The 22,842-nt window shown below is 45.6% G+C and overlaps 1 protein-coding gene across 1 annotated transcript in view; it reads left to right on the forward strand.

Annotated features, from left to right (window-relative positions):
- Window positions 1-22,842, forward strand: part of BARX2 (BARX homeobox 2) — a 77,617-nt gene that overhangs the window by 45,426 nt on the left and 9,349 nt on the right. Inside the window, exons 2-3 of the mRNA XM_054579451.1 lie at window positions 11,485-11,785; window positions 16,794-16,878. Of these exons, the coding sequence (XP_054435426.1) occupies window positions 11,485-11,785; window positions 16,794-16,878 (386 nt within the window). The remainder of the gene's footprint in view (window positions 1-11,484; window positions 11,786-16,793; window positions 16,879-22,842) is intronic.

The raw sequence follows: 22,842 nt of genomic DNA on the forward strand, positions 1-22,842 counted from the left end.
AATTACATTTTGGCATAATGTGTTCTGAGTTTGGCAGGTGATTCTCCTGGTGGGTAATCAGGAGCTTGCCTGTGGATCCATCAGCCACTAGCAGAAAAGTCATCAAATCTCCTGTGGCTTTTTTTCTGGAAACTTTGCCCAGTGCCCTGACGTTATGCACATTTTCCCAGCCTGCTGGGTGGAGAGTTGTATCCCAGGAGGATAGGTCTGGAAATGTTAGAGAGGGAGGAAGCTTCCAAAGTTCTGTCAAAGAGTTGCTGGTGAGTAACCTTGTTGACAGTTTACCATTCTTGGAATTCTTTTTGGCTGTTTCCATGGATCCTGTGCTCTTTGGCTTTCACAATGATTTGTGTCTTATTGATAGGTCCTATTTCCTTTTCCGGCCCCAGAGGTGAAGGTGTACCCTGAGGCCCAGCCCTTCATCCTCTGTTGTTCTTAAGTCTTTCTTCTTTGGAGACGAATCCTACTTTGAACCCTTCCTCTCTGGCTGTGTGTAAATCCACATCCCTATCTCAGGACGCTTCTGCTGGGCATTGGTTTGTGACTCCTCCTGCCTGAGAGGTATCATTCCTTGGGAGACCGATTGTCCTCTCACACTAAATATGCCTCTATAAGCCTTATCTTTTCTCCCCCAAACATTCTCACAGGGCGGTGGGGCTCAGATTTCAGCACTGTTGAGCCTTCGAGTCTGCCTGCGCCTTCTGTGTCTGCCCCTCCCCTCCTGACCCACTCTAGTAGTTTTCCAGATGCGGTTGGTTCTTGGTAGTGGCTCTGGAATCCATTCCTTCCTTTACCCTTATAACCCAGCTCCTCCTCTTTCACAACTGTACTCTCTAGAACAGCGATTTTCAGGTGCCACAAGAATTTTTAACACAGGCAATGCCTGACTATTTAGTCAGTCCTCTTTTCCCTTAGATTGCCAAAACATAACAGCAGTCAATGCAACAGCCATCCCGTGTGAATGAATCAAATTGTGCCTATTTTTTTTGGTCAGATCAGCAAAAAATATATTTTCTTGGTGGGAAGCAGAATTTTAGTAATGAGTTTATGCATGCTGTGAAATGAGAAAGTTGAAAACCGCCGTTCTAGAACCCAGCTCTCTGTCCTGGATTCCTCTGCTTCATACGCCATTCAGCATTGGCCATGTGCTTCTATGTTTTATTTTTACCTTTTATTTTCATATCTTGTTTCCCCAATTAGAGAATTAGCCTCCTGTGGGCAGAGATGAGGAACGTTTTCTCTTCCTGTCTCTGGCTGTAGGCACAGAGCTCAGGAGTGGTCTGGCAGGGTTCACTGATGATGACCTTGAACCGGGAGATCCCTTCTGGTCCGCTTTGTGCAGGCTCTGACCCTGGGACACCAGGACCTTAACTCGAAATTGTGAAGCACAAGATGCGAGGCAAAGGGAGGGATCAGGTTAGCATGGGTGTTGTGACTTCTTAATGAATAGAGGCATCTCTAAAGTTTGGAAAATGAGTGCTTTTTGAGTGTTTGAAAAATGAATGCCTTTTGATATAGTTCTTCATTGCCTAAAATTATTTTTTCATAATTATTGTCCATTGTTATCCTATAGGAAGCTTGTGGAAACGCATTATTATTACCATTTTATAGAAGATAAAGTAAAGCTTGGAGGTACAGTTTGACCAAAGCCATAGAGCCTAAAGGTGTCTGAACCATGTCTCCAGCCCTACTCTTCTGATTCCAGGTCAAATCAGTCCAAGTAAGGCAGGGAGTTAAACACAAAAAGATGTGCTTTTTGATTTTTGTCCTAGAAAAGTTTGAAATCTAGTGAACAGTAGTAAACAAATTAATTCTTGCTGCAAGATTCGAATAAGTAAAGGTGAGTAAGGACACAAACAAAACGCTGTGGGCACAGGAAGGTAGGAGTGATGAATTAATTCGGTCTTTGTGCTAAACAACAACAGCTGCTCTGGGAAGCTGTTCATCAGCGAGTGACTATGAGGTATGGATGACCGCGGGTGTGGGTGTTTGTAGACGGTGAAATGGACAGGAGGAGGAAGACAATGCCATTTCCAGCGTGTTCTTGGCTGAGGGAGACGAGCAGTGGCGATGGCTGTGGCGCGGGTGATGACCGCACTGGGGTGGTATGGCACTCCAGGCGGGGTGGGAAAGGCTGCAAACCTATCATGCCAGCTAGCTTACTTGATTTCACTTTGCTCCCAGTGTAGCCTGGTGTTTTGTGGGCGTCTGCAGTTTTGATGACATAGCAGGCTGAACATGATAAGACTGAGCTTGTCTCTTTGCAAAATCAAGACTCCGAAAAGATACCGTGATGATGCAATCAGCCTCCCAGGCTGCTCTGATGGCCTCTGCTTATGTTCCAAACTTTTTTTTTTTCCTCATTTTTCCAAAGTCCCCAGATGTTATCTCTTGCTTCATCTCTTTATTTTTCAACCTTTGTGAACCTTCTTAAGATTTTTATTTAATTAGATGCTTATTCCAGACTCTACATTATGGCAGTCTCATGGATTTTGGAATAACTTGATTCCATATGTTTCTAATTCATTTATACTTAACTCATCAAAATGTTCCCCCCACCTCCTTTGATGAGGTAGTTAATGGCTAAGACATTTTGTAAGCCTTAGAGTTGGCCTCTTAAAACATTTTTCTCTTTTCTTTAGTGATATAAAGCCATAACCTGTGAAGACTCCATGTATTTCATTAACTCTTGCTGGGCTAGAAACGCTGCATCGTAAAGTTAATAGCCCACTCAGACCCTCTTTATATTTCCTTTCCTCCCTCTGCCCCCTTCTTGTCCATGCTTTCCCATGGACAGATTGTCCATGTGGACAATGACTAGACGTCCATGTCTGGCTACACTTACCCATAGCTCAGCCTTTCTTTAGTCTACTTTCAGCAAAAGGCAGGGCAATCTAATTTTAACCCCCCTACCTGTTTTCCCTGCAATTAAGAAAAAAATCCTCACCCAGGCATATGTTTACTGTTTTTAGAGAGAGAAGAAGGGATAGAGACAGAGAGAGAGAGGAAAATAGATGTGAGAGAGGAACACCGATCGGTTGCCTCCCATATGCGCCCCAACCAGAGATCAAACCCACAACCTAGATATGTGTCCCAGCCAGCGATTGAACCTGCAGCCTTTCGGTGTATAGGACAGTGCTCCAACCAACTGAGCCACCCTTCCCGGGCTTCCCTGTAGTTTTTAAAAATTGACTTGTGTCCCACCAACTTTATCGTCATTTGCCGATGCCTAATCTTGGTGAGGGCTGTGCTTCAGGACTCATAAACTGTTCTGTGGATTTTTATACAGGTCTGCAAAACCACAGCAATTGTTTCTGGAGTTATGATAGTTCTCAGGGGATGTCTGGCCAGGTTGGCCCTTCCAGCAATTTCCTTTAGCTCTCTTGTTACTGTTAGTCTCAGTACATAGAAATAAGGGCACTCAAAGGCCTCTATCTGGCTAAAAACCCCCTGCAGATTCTGGTGTTGCTGGATCTTGCTTTGCACATGAATGCACAGATGATAAGAAGATATACATACATAGTTCACAGGTAGGGCTGCTTTCTTGATAAGACAATTTATCCACTTTAATTTGGCATTAAATTAATGCCAAAGAGTATCAGGCAACAAAAGTGAAAGGAGGAGAGGAAAGGAAAGGGAACTAAGAGCAATGAAATATCCAATGGGCACTTGACATATGTTAATGCATTTAATTCTCGCAATAACCTACAAGGGAGAACTATTATTGGCCCTAGTTTTAGAAGGGAGAATTGAAACTAAGAAAGTTTTGGTAACCTGCCTAAGGTCACCCCACAAGTCACTGGTATTCTTTCCACTACCCCAAATTACCAGACAATTTACAGGGACAGTTGAGCCTATGGGAATACTTGGGTGTGGGTGGTTTTATGACTTTTCCCAGGAAACAGCCAGAGATACCCAGTTGTTCCACCGAGTCTCTTTCAGGTTAGAGACTCTGTCACGGCTGTGTGTGCTGGATGTCCCTCTGAAGTGTTCTGCAGATATGAGGGGGGACCCTCCAAAAAGACCCTGGAATTTATTTATAAAAAATTGTGTATTTATTCTTACATTTTAAAACTTTAGTCTCCTTCAAAGATAGGTGCATTTGATGCAATGCACCTATCGAGATATTTCCACTGCTCGCGACAGTTTTTGAACTCGATGATTTTGATGCCTTTTAATGCTTCCATTTTCGTTTCACCTCTTCCACATCAGCAAAATATTTCCCTTTGAGGACTTTTTTCATCCGGGGAAACAAAAAAAAAGTCACTCAGGGCTAGATGGGATGAATAGGGAGAACGGGACACGAGGGTCATGCTGTTTTCAGTCAAAAACTGCTGAACACTCAGTGCGGTGTGGGCAGGTGCGCTCATAAGTCAGACATCATGAAATGGGCAAATGCGTTGAAAGAGTCTTCAGAAAAAATTCCTGAAGCCGATCACAGTCTCTCACAACAACGCCCGCTGCCACGCCGATACAGATGGGTTCCTAGAACACTCACCTAGTGGAGGAAGCCTGTACTACAAGGGGTCTGCCCTCCAGAAGATAATTCCAATTTTGGGGGGGTCCCCGTCATATAGCGATCACACATTCCAGGAACATCAGTCAGTCAGGCAGGCAGCTGGGAGATCCTTGCCCACTCAGACCTTTGGGCCTCTTTCTGTTGACTGGAAATATGGGTGTAGAGAGTCCATTTGGGGCCTGGTACTTTGGAGGAATGGAAGAGAAGCCCACAGGAGATGCGCAGGAGCAGAAACTATGTTTTGGGGACTCTGCTCTGAAGCCGAAGCGCAGCGGCCGCCGGAGCTGACCGGCTTCTGCAGGGCGGGACTTGCGCTTCTGCAGGGCGGGACTTGCGCTTCTGCAGGGAGTGAGATGCGCCTGCGCTCAGCCCCAGCACGTTCACATCTGTGGCTCGCGGTCGGTTTCAGAATCAGTGCGACGGAAAATGAGGCAGTCAGCCTACCACATGTCCCGCGTCTCCCCAGACTCCCTGGCGTGTTTGTCCCTTGGCATCAGCCTACCGCTAATGTACTCAGGTTTTCTGATCCAAAACAGCTTCTCACAACGGCCAAACACTTGGCCGGGAACTATTTCTGGGGATAGGATACACACGGTTATGTGATAGCCGTCCTACGGCAAAACATTGGTCAGGGGGATTGGTGGAAGAAAAACAATATTAGAAAATGCATTCATTGCGGTCATGTTTACACTCCTTTTGTCAACCAAAAATATATTTGCTTAAACAATGTCTTTGGTTTATTACAGTCATTATGCCCTCTCAGTAGCAGATAATGTGCTTGAATTTCACAATGTACGTCTGTGATCCAAGGGTAGCAGGCAGCTGTCTTCAGTCAACATTTTCACATAGTGAGAATTCTCAGGAAAAGAGAAAGACATACTTAATACCTAGTGTTATACATTATCTGCCTTCTTAGTAACTGAAGTACCCCCGAATGTATGCATTCATTTATAAAATTTTCCCTACTTTTAGAACTTAAATTTGATTTTTTGTCAAAATATAAATATGTGGCTGGGCGATCTCATAGCACTTTTGTACGAATATGAAATGGGGATGTGCAAGTGCTTTGTGAAACTGAGACTCTGGGCCAGTGCTGTTTTGTTGGCAATCAGGTCATGTATTAAAACAAGAAGAGACAGCAGGCAGCTGGCTAAAGTATATTTTGTCTCACTTTTCTGTGCCCCATTGGTTTGCCTTTAGGGAGACTCAGTGCTTTGCAGGAACAGGAGACCCACCCCGGCTCCTACTCCAGCTGTGCTTGCTCCTTCCGAACCCCAGAGGCACGGAGCATGCACCCCAAACTCACTCAGTGCCCCAGCGCAGTTACGTGTATTTACAGTGGTGGTCCTCCTGAGACCCCCAAACATTGGTGAGCGTCACCGCGGCCTTGTGCATGTGCCTTCAACCTCAGAGCTTGCTCCCGGCTGGCAGGAGAGAGTACAGTTTTGTTGCAGTTTGCATCAGAATACTGGGTCAAGAGACTTCAGAGAAGGGCATTGCCTTAAATCACTATCATTCATCAGAAGTTTTTGTTTTTTTTTCTTTAAACAAAGGTTTTCATTAAGCTTAAGCTTCATGGGCCCAAACTGCATAAATGTCCAAAATAAATTGTGATTTTAAAATAACAACAATTGCTTCCAACCTACCGGAGGATAGGATGATCAAAAGAATCATCTTTCTCTGAATTAATCTATAAAGTTAGTGTAATTCTAATCTCATTTTAAGTGGGATTTGCTTTTTAAGAGACTGGCGAGATGAATCTTAATTTTGACTGGAAACATAAATTAATGACAATAGCCAATAAATTTTTGTAAAAGGAAAGAAGGGGGACTTGTTCTACCCAATAACAAAACTGCCTAAAAAAATCCACAATAATAGGCTCATATATGAAAGAGACACATGTAAACATAACATAACCCATCTATTTTTAGGGCCCCATGTGGCCCAGTGTGTGTACAGAATTATATTCAAAGACAGCAAAAATATGACTATAAAAGCCTTGAACATGAAGATCTTTAGTTTTCCTTAAAAGAGTACACTCATGAGCGTTACACAACACACCCCTTAGAACACATTCCAGAAATCCTCTGTAAGTGGCTTTCGCCCTCCCCAGGGCTGCAGACTCATGGCAGCCCCTAAAACCCGGACCCGCCCTCTGATCCTTGGGGCTTCCCAGCTCTCGCCTCCCGCAGCCTCTCCTCCCCGTCACCCGTGCCTTCGCACAGAAGCATCCCAGTTGTCCTCTCTGTGCTGACCATCTCCCCAGGGGACAGCCCTAGACAAGGGTCATTCTTTTCCCAGTTTGTGTTTCTGGGGCGTAGGAGATTCTCAGAATTCTAGTGACCAGAATTCCCCAGCAGATCCCGGAACTCTGATGCACAGGAACTCCCAACCTCATTGCTCTGGGAACTTACAGAATCTGAACGCTGGCAATTTCAGTCACTGGACTAGTCCTCATGTAGTTTTGGGAATGTTCGCTGTGATTTAGAAAAAGCAAAGTGATATTTCCATTTTATAAAATAAACACTTTGTAACTGTGTGGGCCAATAGGTTAGCGTGGAGACTACTACATTTCGAACACATGTATGTTTTTATATATAGGAACAATTATGAAGTTTGTATCTATCATTTTGGGTTGAAAGCTGGGAGGGGAGACCTATGTATTTTTGAAGTGTTTTACATTTCTTTAATAATAAATGGTGTTACATTGGAAATAAAAACAAAGTAGCAGTTAAAATATTTGACTGTTTTTTGTTTTAACTTATAGTCAGTAAAAATTCACTATTTCAATGTATGGTTATGAGTTTTGACAGATGCATAAAGTTGTATAACCACTACCACAATCCAGACACGAAACAGCCTTATCACTTCACCGCCCCTCCCAATTCCTTTGTAGTCAAAATTTTCCCTTATCCTTAATCTCTGGCAACCACTGAGCTCTTCTCCATCCCTAATTTTGCCCTTTCCAGAATGTCATACAAATGGAACTATACAGCCTTTTGAGTCTGACTTCTTTCACTCTGCATAGTGCATTAGAATTCATCCATGCTCTTGCACGGGTCAGCAATTTGTTCCCATTTTATTCTTGAATAGTAGTCCATTGCATGTATGTACCACAGTTTATTTATCCATCCCCAGTTGAAGGATAGCAGGATTGTTTCCAGTGTCTGTTAATTGCTAATAATCCCACTGTAAACATCTGCATATAGGTTGTTGTGTTTCCTTTTCACTTGGATTAATACCTAGGAGAGGGGATTGCTGGGTAATATAGTAACATACAGTTTAACTTTATTAGAAGCTGCCAAACCATTTTCCAAAGAGGCTACACCCTTATACATTCCGACCAGCAATGTAAGGGAGTTCCAGTTGCTCTGCATCCTCATCAGCACTTGATGATGTCAGTTGATAAAAAATTTTCCCACCTAATCTTGTTCTGAGCCTAATCTTCTCTTCATTCCTCTAGTTGCTAAGGCTAAAAGCCCAGATATCACATGGCACTCTCTCCCAGACTGGACAGTCAGTCCTTCAACCAATTCTTTTAACCCTAACTGTAAAGTACAACCCGAATCTGACTCTCCCTACTGCAACTGCTACCTCTCTGGCCCGTGCCACAATTGCCTCCGGGCCAGAATATTGCCTCGTCCCCTAGCTTCTCTCTTTCCACAGAGTAGCCATAGGGATCTAAAAGTCATGAATTAGACCATGCTCTTCCCCAGCTCAAATCTCACCAGTGGTTTTGTTACATTCCAAATAAAATCCAAATTATTTGCTCTAGCCTACAAGTCCCCCTATGATCTGACTGTGGCAGATTTCTCCACATTTTTTGTCTCCTGTGATTCCCCCCTTGCTCACTCTGCCTTTTGCTATTCCTTGAACCCAAGCTCACTCCCACTGCAGGGTGTTGCATGAGCTGCCTCTGTGCCTGGCACAGTGTCCTTCCCTGTATTTCCTCAAGGCTCTCCTGTCCACTGAGTCGCTTACCTGCCAAAATGTCACCTTCCCAGAGAGGCCTTCCCTTGATTCCTCTATCTGAATTACCTGCCCAATCTTCACAGTCTGTTACATTTTTTCTTCATGGAGTTTATCATTCCCTGGTATTGTATATTTATTTCTTTACCCTCTACCTACCTGCCTGAAACATAAGTTCCATGAAGGTGGGACATGATAGTCTTCACTGCTCTATCCCCAGCCTTTAGAACAGAGTATAGCACACAGTAGATGCTCAAAAAATGTTTATGGCAAGAGTGAAAACCAGATTAGATTAATACCCATAGATTCCTTTCACCCTGTTTCGCACCCAGTGCTTCTCTAGAGGTAATCACTGGGAATTGTTTGGTGACCAACTTCCAGGACTTTTTTAAAATACGCATTTGTAAAGGCAGACACAAATTTTTTTTTATGATAATGCAGATTGTTCTATTTTTAGATTTTCTCTCAATAATATATTTTAGAAATTGTCTAATGTTAGTTTATATGTAGTTTGTCTATCGGTGTATACAAGTGCAGATAGTTCTTTCAACAGTTACATTGTAGTCCATACTATAAATGAACCACAATTTATTTAACCATTTTCATATTGATAGATACATGGTTTATTTCCCCCTTCTCACTATTATAAACAAAACTTCAGTGAATATGCTTGTACATAAATCTTTGTGTCCATAGTGAAACTGTGGAATCACCTGGTCAATAATTTGATAGATATTGCTTAATTTGCCCTTCTCAAACATTATACTGTTTTACACACTTACCAACAATATATGAGTGCCCATTTTCTCATAACCTTGACAACACTAAATATTATCATACTTCCAAAGTATTTTTCAATGTTAGGCAAAAATAAAATTTTTTAACTCTCCTGCAAAACAGAAAGCTGAAACTGGTGATTCAAAGCCTCACTTAAAAGTAGGTAACTAGCCACTTCTCATACTGATAAGCTCCTAGGTTTCCAGATTGTTAGTTAGCCTGCTTAGCAAAGAAAGAGAGTTTAGCCCTGGCTGGGTTGCTCAGTTGGTTGGAGTATTGTCCCGTATGCCAAATGTTGCGAGTTCAATCCCCAGTCAGGGCACATTATAGACATTGTGGGTTTGACCCCTGATTGGAGTGTGTATGGCAGGCAACTGATTTATGCTTCACTCTCGCATTGATGTTTCTCTCTCTCCCCCTTCCTCTCTCTAAATTCAATAAGTATATCTTCAGGTGAGGATTAAAAAAGGATTGTTTCTTTGGAAGAAATGGCAGAATTAAAGGAGTAAAGTGATCATTTGAGATAAGAAACATCTGCCTGTGTCAGAAAATTTCAGAGTCTTCTTTCAAGTAGTAGCATTTCGTAATGTACAGTGGGCGATCCCAAACCACTGTCAAGGTATCCTCATTTTCTTGCTATAAAATATCATTCCTAGATGCGCTTTCTTTCTTTCTTTCTTAAAAAGAACTTAACAACACAAAACCTCAAGTGTTGGCGTTGGCTGGAGAGTTACTGGAAGTCGCAGCCCTTGGTGATTTATTATTTAACAACATTGTGGTTTTGACTGAGCCTCACTAGAAGTATAGTCAAAGAACAAGAAAAGTCTTCTGTTTTGATAACTATGACTGGGTCCAAAACAGAAGCATAGGAATGAATAAGAAGAGAAACGCCAACCCAGAGCAGAGAGAGAACACAAGTAGCACCTGGTGCTTCGTACTGTTCATTGGTTTGACGCAGAGCCAGTGTGAATGTTGTTGGCTCAGGTCGTTGCCTTGTCCTCGTGGTGAGTGGTCAGGGCTGACAGAGCCCCAAAGGGCAGCGCCTGAGTCTCCTCGATGGTCATCAGAGAGGAAGAAGGGCTTGGGATGAGAGATACTTTTGTGGCATCAGCGAGTTAGAGTTTGAAGCCGTCTTTGAAATCCTCTACTTTTACTCACTCTATGAATGATCAAACTGAAGCCCAGAGAGAGGAAAACCGGTTTATAATGGTAATGGCCAGGACACTTCAAACCCAATACTGTTGCATAATGAAGAGTTTTTTACTTGCGCTTTAAAGACATCCATATTCGGGGACAGAAAAGTACCCTCACCTCAGCATTCCTCAAGCAGGAGTGTCACGTAACTAGCCTGTCTGCTGCCCTCCCATCCTCCCCCCGCGTGGCAGACGGTGTTACTCAGCCTTGGCTCCCTTTCCTCACCCAGGCTCTGGCTCAGCCTGAGAGTCCTCCTTAACACCGTGCTGTAGGCGGCCAGCCATAATGTGTGAGTTTTCTTGTGAATTAAAATCGTTTTGCCCCTCTTCTAAACGATGTAGCCATGTGACTCAAGATGGTGGTAAGAGCACAGGACTTCAAGCCAGAAGAACTTGGTTTGACTCCTGAATCTGCTTGTCCCGAACTCTGTGATCTTGGGCAAGTCCCTCCGCCTCTGCGGGACTGTCTCCTTGTCTTGGAAATGAGAGAGTTGAATTAAAGAACCTCTCAGCATCCTTCCAGATGTGAAAAGTGTTATGATTCAAGGTATATAGACATCTCAGGGGGCATTCAGCATCACAACCATATGGTTTTATAAAGACCACAGGTGGCTCTCAGACAGTTTGCATATTGCAGATCTGTTTTGGCTTTCTTAAATGTGCGTGTCTAGTGTTTTCTGACTCCTTCTTCTCATCTGCTCAGTCCCATTGACCCATATTTCTGGAACTATAATTTAGGGATTCAAAAGAGAGAGAGAGAGAGTAGGGGGAAGAGTCATTTAAAACCACAGGAACTGCAGGAACCTCTTCTTGGTGGCGGGCTTGAGTGTTCTCACACACCAGGCGAGGCAAATCTGCACGTTTCCTGCCCACCCAGCCGATACGGGACTTGCTGCTTCTTCCCCCACCTGCTTACAGCCTGGAGGCCCCGCCAGTCAGACAGCCTCAGCACGTGGGCCTCCCAGGGCCCCTGGCCTGCTTCTGCCCCTGCTCCTCGGGTGACTTGCCTCCCTGTTTGTCTTCCAGGCCCCGCTTCCCTCCGGGCGTATCCTGTCCTCTCGGTGATCACCCGGCAGCCCACAGTCATCTCTCCCCTGGTCCCTGCCACCCCGGGAATCGCCCAGGCACTGCCCCGCCACCCCGCTGCCGAGGCTGCCTCTGCGGAGGCTCCAGGCGGTGAGGGCCCAGGCAGCAGTGAGTCAGAGACGGAGCAGCTCACTCAGCGGCAGAAGAAGCCGCGCCGGAGTCGGACCATCTTCACCGAGCTGCAGCTCATGGGCCTGGAGAAGAAGTTCCAGAAGCAGAAGTACTTGTCCACCCCAGACAGGTGAGGACACGTGGAGGGAGCTGTCTGCAGTTAAGGCCCTTAAGAAGGGGAGACTCCTTTTGCTTTCGCAGTGGGATGCCTAGGCACAGGGACTGTTGGAGAGACGTAGGACACTCTGTCAGGATTGCAGGCCTTCGGTCCCATCACCTCAGCCTGGATCCACAGAATCCAGCCGCGTGAATTCATCCCACTTGGCCCCTGGCGGAATCTGCCTGTTGCCGAGTGGGTACTCCTCACCGTCCCTCTGTGTTTTCATTGAACGACTCCAGTGTAACAGGCAAGGTAGAGTTTAGTAGGTGGTTGCCCAGGCCCTCAGCAGGGGAGCAGGGTTGGTTTATAAAGTTGCTCACACTTAGGAGCAGGTGCAGTGGGACTAGATCTGGAACTGGGATCCAGGGTCAGTCTTCGCCTTGCCCCCCAGCTCCCGCCTGGCCCAGCCTGCCGCCTGGCTCCCGATGGCCAGGCTGGGTTGATTGGGTTGGGGAGCTGTCAGATGTCCTGGTGAATTTGATGACTCAAGTCAGCACCACTTGGCTGAGGCCAAGAGGACCTGGACGACGTCTTCTTCTTTAAACACTTTTGAGATCCAGATGAGGGTGGCCGGTACTCCTGCTTTACTCAGAGGCTTTAGCACCTCACCCCCTTCCTTTAATTTAGTATCTTAACTGAAACATATCCATGAATCTGTGTCTTATTGGGTTCCCCAACTCACTCTGGAGACGCCTGAGCTCATTGTGATCCTATTTTTAATCAGGAGTGTTTTCCAGGAAAAAGGGAAGGAAATGCAAACGCATCTCTTAAGCTATTTAGTCGCTGTTTGATAAAAATTTAAGTGAGGTCTGCAAATCACTGACTAAATGAGAATTTGTTAACTGATTCAATTCGTTGAGCACCATCAGCCATTTGCTGAGGGTCTTCTGTACTGGACTCTGTGGGAGGGAACACAGGTCCAGACAGTAGGAGGCGGAAGTCCTGCTCCTGAGGAGGTCTCGGGGAAGGCAGTGCCGGCCACACCACAACACCGTGAGCTGCGACCCGGTGCCAATATGTGACCGAGGGCAGTAGGAGCACAGAGATGTCGCTGAGTGTGTCAGGGGGTTAGGGAAGACTCCGCAGAGCAGGTGCCATTTAAGAAGAGCTTTGATTGCAAGAGGAGAGCCGCAGTGGGGGTGCCATACCAGAGGCACAGAGGCATGCCCACTGGGCAGGCTGAGGGAGCTGCAAGGCGTCAGGACATCTCCAGCTGAAGCTCTCCGTGGTAGCGCGTTGGGAGATGAGGCTGCAAAAGTGAGAACTCATTGGCTTAGCCAAAAGATGTGCACTTTGCCGTTTAGGCCACCCATCAGCAGCCATTAAGAGCTGGAAGTGACATGGCTGGAATTTAGAATCCTCACATTGGTGGCACCGTGAATGACTGATTAGAGAGGGAGGACATAGAGCAGCAATACCAGGGAGTCTAAGGACAGTCCCTGAAGGTCTGAATGAAGGTGGTCACGGGGAATAGAGAGGAGCGAATAGGTAGAGAACAGTTTTGAAGATGGAATAGACAGGATTGGCATTACCACGAGGAAGAGAAATGAGAGTTGAGAATTCTGTGGTTCCTGGATTGGGCGGCCAAGTATGTAGGGATACCATTAACTGAAGTTGGAAGGCTGGGGGCAGAGTGGGTTTTGCAGAGAGAGAGAGAGTGAGTTGTTTGGCTGTGCGCATGTGGGGGGCCTTTGGGTGGGCAGTGGAGACAGGTCTGTGAATTGGCAATTAAGAGCTGGGATCTCTAGATATTAAGTGGCTATTTTGATGCCCTAGCATATAATGAAGAGCCTCACGTACCTGAACAAGGTGGAGTGAGCACCATATTTTAAGAATTGCGAGGTGGTGTATTCAAAGGCCTTCAATGTGCATGGGTACACTTTAAGGCTTACTTTTTAGAGGTCAAGAATTTTTTTTTTAAACAGAAATGTTAGTTCCTAGTAAGCCTCCTGAGGCTTCCTGATACTTGCCCAGGCACCTCTCAGGTGACCTACGCAGATTGATTCGCTTGCCTGGGGAGGAGGACACCACTTGGCTGGCACGGGAGCTGCCGCCTTAACCTGCCCTCTGCAGCGTTCCTCGCCTCTGTACGTGACTGCGGCCAGGGCCAGGAGCACGCCCTCCTCCCACAGCTCTCTCCCTCTTCCTCATTGTTTGTTTCTCCAGTTTCCTAGGTGACCCCACTTAAGCGAATATGCAGGGAAGTGAGAATTTGTAACGGTGGCAGGTAATGAGAAAGCTGATGACAGTGAAGTGTGTTTCTGTAGCCAGAGTGAGTCAAGGGTGCATTTTTCCCAAGTGAGCTCACGCCATTTGCTAACGCAGCGGCAGAGCTGTGAACTGAACCTTCCGCTGCGGGGTGCACCTGATGGCCTAAGGTGAACCGTCTCCGAAGGCACAGTGAGAGCCCAGGAGGACCCGTGTCCAGGGAGGCCTGGGAGACCAGAGTCTGCGGGGCGGACCCCTGGGTCCTTGATTCTTAATGAATGACTTGCTTCCTTAGTGGGGAGAGCTGAGTGCTCTTGGCACTGGGAGTTTATTAGCTTCAGTCTGTTAATCATCTTCAATTAAACTGTCAGCTTGCAGTGGCCCTTTTACTGAGACAACCAGATATATGTGAATGCAGATTTAAGACAGGGTCTGAAGGCCTTTGAAGGAAGACTGTTTTTATTATTAGGGATTTAAATTGTGCACTCTGGTCAAAGCAGGGGAGCGGCGGCACCTGGGAGGGCCAAGAGTGAGCACCTAGAACCTCATTGCCTGTACCCACCACTCTTCCTGATGGGAGGCTGTCGCTCATTGCCCCTCAGGTTGCAGCAAGTTGCAGCTGAGAACTCACACCTGAGATGCCCCATGGCTCAGGCTTGTGGCTGTGGGGGCCTGTGTGAGATAATAGACCTCGACCCCCGCAAATCAGAATCCTCAGAAACCCAGGGATCTTCAGAAATGCTGGTCACTGCTACGTGTAAACTGTATCAAGGGTGCTCGGCCCCGTGGAAGTCCACACTGCCTCAGTGACCAGGACTGGCACCACGGGTTAGGCGGGGCAGCTGACATTGGCTCTGGAGGTGGTCCTTCTGGTTGTTTCCCAGGTTGACCTGGGATTCTTAGCAACATAAGTCAACAGTTACATTCTTGAGGACTGAGGCTGGAAGCCAGGTTCCTTTCTCATTTCATCTGCTTCTCTTGGGTTGTTTGCCACTCCTTGTGACATACCACCCTTGCATTTTCTTCACGAAAGCCTGAGTAACAGCTTCCCTTTGACAGATCTAACCTGCACCAAAAAACGGTGGGTGGAGGTGAGCCCCTACCCAGGAGGAGGCGTACAAGTCCGACATAAGGAGATTTGAATCCTGGCTCCACCTCTGGGATCATCTACCAGGGGTCAACAAACTTCTTTCTGTACAGGGCCAGAGAGAAACATTCATTCGAAAGAACATAAGCACAGCTATGTTTGTTGCAGCGTTATTTACCATAGTCAAGATTTGGCAGCAGCCCAAGTGTCCATCAGTAGATGAGGGAATAAAACAATCATGCGTCATTTACACAATAGAATACTACTTGGCTGTAAAAAAGAAGAAGATTTGACCCTTTGCAACAACATGGGTGGACCTGGAGAACATCATGCTAAGTGAAATAAGCCAGTCGGAGAAAGACAAATACCCTATGATTTCACTCGAATGTGGAATCTGATGAACACACTGAACTAACAGGCAAAATAAAGACAGACTCACAGATGGAGAGCAGGAGGACAGCTCTTGGGGGGGAGATTGAGGGGTGGAGGGCTAGAGCATAAGGGGGAGAAGTGGTAAAGAAAAAACCATAGTAAAAAATAAACTATTTAAAAAACCAGAGAGTGAATATTTTAGGCCTTGTGGGCCATACAGTCTCTGTCAAAATTATTGAGCTCAGAGGTTGTAGCATGAAAGCAGCCATAGACAATATGTGAACAAATAAGTGTGTCTGTTCTAATAAAACTTTATTTACAAAAACAAGCAGCTGACAGGATTTGGCCATGGTTTCCAAGAGATTCCAATCTCTTCAAGCCTCAGATCTCTCATTTGTAAAATGAGAATAATTATACCTATTTCACAAAATCGTGAAGGGAACAAGTAAGGCAGAACATTGCCAGAGGCTTAGCACATAGCCTGGAACGCTTGGAAAATGTTTGCTGTGTCGTTGGAATTGGCTCCAACTGCTTCCTTCCCAGGAACGGCCTTGACATTCAAGACCTTTCAGAAGGCCACAGAGAAATGCAGAACTTTTAGCAGCAGACTGGGAAGGAGGGGAGATTGCAGGTGTGCTGTTTCTTTTGGAATCTGGCATTACGACAATTCAGGGATGCTGCTGAGAGTCAATTCATCAGAAAGCATCTTTGAGCCCTAGTTCTGGGTTTAGAATGTGATAGGCATTTGTGTGGTTACAAAAGAAGCCAAAGATGTACTCTGCTCTTGCAGTTGACTTAGAGAGGCAGAAATAACTGATGTGAAGCAATTAGGGACCAGCTGAGAACTGGGAGCCACCTGGGTGGTGGCCAACCCATGGGTGTGTCATAGAGGTGACAACCTGCATGAGCTGGGCGTGTCCAGGAGGCTCCCCAACAGGAGGTGGGACCTAAGCTGGATCTGGAGTGAGCAAAATAGGGCTTTACCCTTCCTCCCCAGTGTAAGTTCTGGTTCAGAATCTTCAGTTTATATAGCATCAGATTAAAGACTGTCAGGTTAGGAGGGACTCTGCGATGAAGGCTCAGAAATTCTTTTCAGATCCAACGTAGACAGTCCTTGGTTGTGGGCATTTGTTTCCAGCTTTCCAGAGTTCCATCCATAGAGTTTTGGGAAAGAAAATAAAGCTCTTTGAGGAAGAATTGGTTTAATAGGGAAAGCTTGCATTTTGATAGCAGTGCCTGGAACCAGGGAACAGGACCCATCACTCCTGCCCTTTCCCTTCTCACCTTTCGTTTGTGTCTTATGCCTTCCAGGTTGGATTTGGCCCAGTCTCTGGGACTCACTCAACTGCAGGTGAAGACATGGTATCAGAATCGCAGGATGAAGTGGAAGAAAATGGTAAGAAAGAAGAGAGTGAGTCCAACCAGGTGCCTGTCACGGCAGGACAAATTCTTCCTGCAGGGCTGGGAAGGAGGCTGGAAGGACCAGTCGGTGGTGTGGGCCCCAGGGGTCAGAAGGCCTGTTATGGTGCCGGCTGGGAGGGAGGCCCTGCGAACAGAAGGATAAGCCACGCTTCCTGACCTGGATTTCCTGACCAGAAGGATATTCTCTTCCAGTTTCCTTAGAAATAACAGAAAATGAAAGCCCACAAGCTTCTCAGTTGCTAGATTCACCCCCACCTGCTGGCCTTTGCAAAGAACTTCCTTCCCCCTCCCACCCCTAGCTAAGAATAGAAGTCAGCATGCTTTGTTTGTGATGACGTTTGGGACACATCTGTTCTCATAGCTGGGTATCCTCTAATGCAGTGACTGTCAAACTTCCGTGGGCATCCGGGTAACCTGGGTGGCAGGTAAGAATGCAGAACTGCAGCCCCTCCCCCCGGCATTCTGATCCCTGTCCCAGGACAGCAGCCAGAATGGGCGTGTTGTCAAGCGCTCAGCTTCCTTTGAAGCACCTGGTAGAATGAGTACGGTTTCCCGAACACGGATCTAGACTCCCGAACGTGGATCTAGTGTCTAGCTCATGAATCCTTCCATCTTTGTTTTTTAAATGACCTTGTTAGAATAAATATCACTTTAAAAAAAAAATCCACATTTTGAGGAACTGAGTTTCATAGTAGTTTACCCCCTTCACTTTAGAGATATGTTAAATCAAAATTTTCCAAAGTAGCTGAGTGCTTCATTTCCAGTTTTGTAAACCACAAAGAACAAGGTCCAAGCCCAGAGGAGAGAGGCAGGGAGGATGCCGGTGGGAAGCAGCTCTGCTCTATCCTTTAGAGACCAGGTTCCAGGGCCACTGACGTGGGCTTTTCTCATCCCCTTGACAGATCTTACTGGCCCGTTCTCCTCTCATGCCCCCGGGGAGTCCAGGCCTGCCTGCATCGTGCTCCAGTTCGTTCACCATCTGATCACAAGCCATATTTTGTGGTGTTCTAAGGACTGAACTGGAATATGAAGTTTTTCACCTTTACCAAAAAGCTAAGGGCCCCCCCAACTTGGTCCCCCCCAAAAAGTTAATAGATATTTTAAAATAGGTAATAGATATGAAGACATTCTCTCAATTTTGTTTTTGTCTAATAATATTTTTTCTTAAAATGTTAGTTCTTCCTATGCCTGCTTATGAAGAGAAAAATAGATAAATAAATTACAAATGAATATTAATGGAAAAAGTAGAACAAAAGCCAACAAGGCAGCATTTATTCTATATCCTGAAAGGAATTTCTGGGCAAATCTCATCATTTTCTTTGGGGGGTCCTGGCCTTGAAGATGGAAAGGTTTTCAGCTGGAGGTGGCTTGGCTTATGGAATGCTCTCGAAATGGGGTGGAGAAGCCAGTTGCATGTACAAACCTATATTGCATGAATCAACAAATATGCAATTAGTGTCTCTTGTGAACCATGCCTTGTCCTAGGTACTATAGGAAGTAATGAAATAAAATAAAACCCTCCGTAAGATTTATGATCTAGTTAAAGAATCAAGATCCAGGAAGCAGCTCGGGAATGACATTATAATTAAGTACTGGTTGTTTATTTAAAGATTTAGTACCCCATTGGTGTTCAGAAGAGAGGTGTTGGTGGCAGCTGCAGGGAGAAGTTGAAATTGAAGGATGAATGGGATTCCATTAAACATGTAGTCACGCCAGCCAGCACTTCTAGAATGCTAAGATACTCCTGAGACACAAGGGGAAAACCTTCTGGGGGACTGATCTCTAGAAGAATCAGATTTGGGAGTTAGAAACACCGGGCCATGTTCCCATGGTTGCCCCTCCCTGGTTGATTTGGGCAAGTCCCTTCACTGCTTTCTGTGCAAGTTCCACCACCCACCCCTTTCCTTGTCAATCATCGTCATAGAAATCAATATCTCCCGAGTGGCAGAGGCATTGTTTAAAATGGTTATCAGCAATCTCTCCATGAGTCAGATGACTAATGAACTGACAGCCTGCCATCTCCGCCAGCACCTCCCAGTGCCCGTGGGACGACGCGTGTGCCTTGGCCTCTGATGTCACTTGTTTTTCACCAGCCTCTGTGCAGCCGGCACAGTTGTGGGCCGGTTATTGATGGTTATCGATGTTGCATAGAACAAGATGGAAGGGACGTAGCAGACTTAACCTCAGAGAACACTCCACGGGCCAGCCAAATGCAGGTCACTTGAGGAAACCAGAGTGTCAAGATTTCAGTCAACTTTAGCAATCATTTACTGAGCACAAGCAATGGAGGTACAAAGATAATACATGAACCCATCCATTAAAAAATAAAATTAGAAGAGGTATTGAGTCAAGTTGGGGAGGCAGACCTGTAAACTAGTCATTATACGGAATGACCAGGTCAATAACAGAAGGACTCACAGGGTTCAGAAGCAGCACAGAGAAGAGAGGGCTTCCCGGAAGAGGTGCCATCTAAATTGGTTTTCGTGAATGAATAGAAATGTGCCAAGTGAAGGTGGGAGAGTGTCACAGGCCGAAGAAAGGGACAGAGGTGTCTGGGGGCACTTGAAGTACTTTAACGTGAGAGATGTTGTTCAGTTGTGGATCTGAGTTCTGACTCCCCCCAGAACAGCAAGGCATTGTGGGGAATTCTGATTGCTTCATGTATTTTCCTGGTGAAACTCTTTCAAGGCTATATCTTCAGGTACTGGGAAGGAAAAGAAAAAGATAATTGGGTAATAAAGATGTCTCAAGGCTAGTAGCCTAATTGGAACTGGAAAAAGATTAGCGCTTGATTCTCAGAGTTATTCACACGGCTGCCAAGGACAGTGCTGCCAAAACCAAGATAGCATCTCTGACTAGTTTTTACCGGTCAGCATTTGTAACCTATAGCGGGTTGGGTAAATTTCAGCTTGCACATGAGGTGGGAGACTCTATTCCCTTTCTTTTGGCTTTAGTTCCAGTAGGACTCACAGTGTTTTGCAACAGACTGAAAGAGCCTCATTATCAGTGATCTTTTTCAGCTCTGAAAGACAATGCACAGAGAACTTTGCCCTGTGTGGGGGTCCAGGTGGACGCCGCCTTCCCCTCCCCGTTACAGAGTTAGGTGGGTCCCATGCCGTGTGCCTTCGCCATGTTTTGCACTGAAAGTCTCCAGATAGTGAACGATTCTGTGAAATTGCTGCCAGTTGCTATCTGTGTAATCTTGGGCAGGTTACTTAACCTCTGTGTACCTGTTTCCTCATCAGTAAATGCCTAGTATTCACCATACAAGGTGGTAGTATTAACTGAGCTACTCCCTCGAAAACTTAGAACAGTGCCTGCTGCATAGTATATAACCAAGAAATATTAGCTGTGACTCTTCTTCTCACTATTATTATTTTTAAAATGATTTAGCTATCCACAAAATTCACATCTCCAAAGGATCTAGACTCTTGGAGGCCAGAAGAGATGAGCCAGGCCCCTAGGACTCTGGTTAAGGGCCGTCCTGGGCATTTGTCCTTTCTCACCCCCGCCACGCCAGCGTTACCCCAGTCTGTGCCTCTGGCCTTGTGCAATAGTGGAACATCCCATCCTCAAGTGGAGAAAGTCTGCTAAATTGTCCTGGGGAGAGATTCGTGCCAGAGAATCTGAACTTGCTTCTCAGCTCCGTGGAAACAGCTATCAGTCACAGGGCTCTCACTTTTCCATGGAGCTGCAGGTAAAAGATGGAGAAAAAGGAGCACAGCATACTCTGTGTAATTAATCTATGGGGTCTGCTGGGAGATGGGGTAATTAAATATTGGAAAGTCAGAAATAACAGCGGCGCATTTTATGCATCCCTTGCATATTATGCGCAGTTAAATACTGGTACGAGTGTTAGATTCAAGTGGTTGGGGGTCTTGTGTTCAAATCTCTGGCCTGCCCTCAGCTTGCTCTCTGACTGTGATGAACCACTTCCACCGGCTCTGCTCGCGTTTCCGTCTGAACAATGGGGGAGGTACAAGGCCCCTGCCTGCATTGACGTGTTGGGCTCTCTAGTCAAACCACCTCTCCCCCACCTAAGCACCTTGGAAAGGAAGCAAAGGCCTTGTCCTGACATCCTTAGCCATAGGTCATTGGGATATCTAGTTTTAGAGCTCAGAGGAGGCTGTCAGCAGACACAGCTGATACAAGTATATGATGTGCTAGGTGTTTTCCTGAGAGACATGTGACCTCGTGTGCAATGGGTTGCCTGTCCTCTCAAAACCAAGGAGACTAATGTGGCTCTAGGAATAATTGGAGAGTAGGGGGTCCTGGGAGAAGGGCCACAGGGTGCATGGGAAAGCACAGTTCCCGGCGGGGGGCAGTGTGAGTTCATTGCCTGTGTCAGGTGTGCTGGAAAGCAGGAGGCCAGGAGTTGAAGGCAAAAAGCAGCCAATAGTTATCTCCTAATTATTGCTTGCGCTGGAATGTTTTATTCCATTTAGAAAATGGTGTGATTGTTTTGAAGTGGTGTGTGTGTGTTTATGTGTGTGTGTGTGTGTGTTGGAGGAAGACAGCCAGGTGGGGTGGAGCCAAGCCGTGTGGGTGGTGTTCTCTAATTGCTGGGCTGGACTTTCTTTTGCCAATTAGGTGGCTTCCTTAGACCTGCCCTTTTAGAACATGATTACTACATGGGGCAACTTAATTTTGTATAACCTCCTTCGTACCCAGTGGATCTGCTTTCAACATGTCAGTTCCATCTTGGCACATTCAGGTGCTTTCAACAGCTTGCACTGAAATCAAAATCAGATAGTGACTTAAGTGAAAAAAAAATGCAGGGATGTTTTCTCCCCAAAGGTGGATTCTGTCAACATCTCTACCTTGTTAGAGGTCCCCTTCAGATCTGTGTGTTTGGGTGGAAAGTACAGTGGTTGAGCAGGTTCCCAGCTAAAAGGAGTTGTTTATTGAGAACTTACAGTTTTCCTCATACTGTACACAGAAATGAGCTCAAGATGAATCATAGACCCAAGTGTGTGAGCTAAAACTATAAAAGTCTTAGAAGAAAATATGAGTAAATATTCATGACCTTGAGTAAGGAAAAACCTTTTTAGATATAACACAAGAAACACATATAACGAAAGAAAAAAAATAAATTGGACATCAGCAAAATTATAAACTCTTGTGCTGCAAAAGAGATCATCAGGAAAATGAAAAGACAACACACCGAGTGGGAGAACATATTTGCAAATCTTATTATATCTGGAAAGAGACTTGTGTCCAGAATAAATAAACAACTTACAACTGAATAATAAAAAGAGAATCACATTTTAAAATGGGCAAAGGATTTGCATACAAGTAGACATATCTCCAAAGAAGATATACAACTGGCACATGAAAAGGTGCTCAACTTAATTAGTTATCAGGGACGTGCAAATCAAAGACACAGGGGCACCACTTCACACCCACTGGGACGGCTGTAATCAGAAGAGTATGACGAGTGCTAGTAAGAACGTGGAGAACTGGGATCTTCACACACTGCTGATTGGACTGTGACATTGTTTAGCTGCTTTGAAAAATAGTGCAGAAGTTTCTCAAAATGTTAAACATAGAGTTACTGTGTGAACCAGCAAATTCACTTCTGGGCACACACCCCAAAAAAGTGAAAGAGGGTCCTGACCGGTGTGGCTCAGTTGGTTGGGCATCACCCCACAAAGCAAAGGGTCAGGGCACGTGTCTGGGTTGGGGGTTTGGTCGCCAATGGGGGCACGTTTGAATGGTGACTATTAATGTTTCTCTCTCACATCGATGTTTCTCTTCCTCTCTTTCTCCCTCTCTTCCCCTCCTTCTAAAACTAAATTAAAACAAGATCTTAAAAAAGAAAAGAATTGAAAGCAGGGACTTAAACAGATATTTATCTGCACACTCATGTTCACAGCAGCATTATTTACAAAAGCCAAAATATGGAAGCAACCTGCGTGTCCATCAAGCGGTCATTGAT

This window comes from Pteronotus mesoamericanus, unplaced genomic scaffold (assembly GCF_021234165.1).
Source record: "Pteronotus mesoamericanus isolate MK-2021 breed Mesoamerican mustached bat unplaced genomic scaffold, CSHL_Meso_final contig_53, whole genome shotgun sequence".
In the NCBI taxonomy this organism is placed as follows: Eukaryota; Metazoa; Chordata; class Mammalia; order Chiroptera; family Mormoopidae; genus Pteronotus; species Pteronotus mesoamericanus.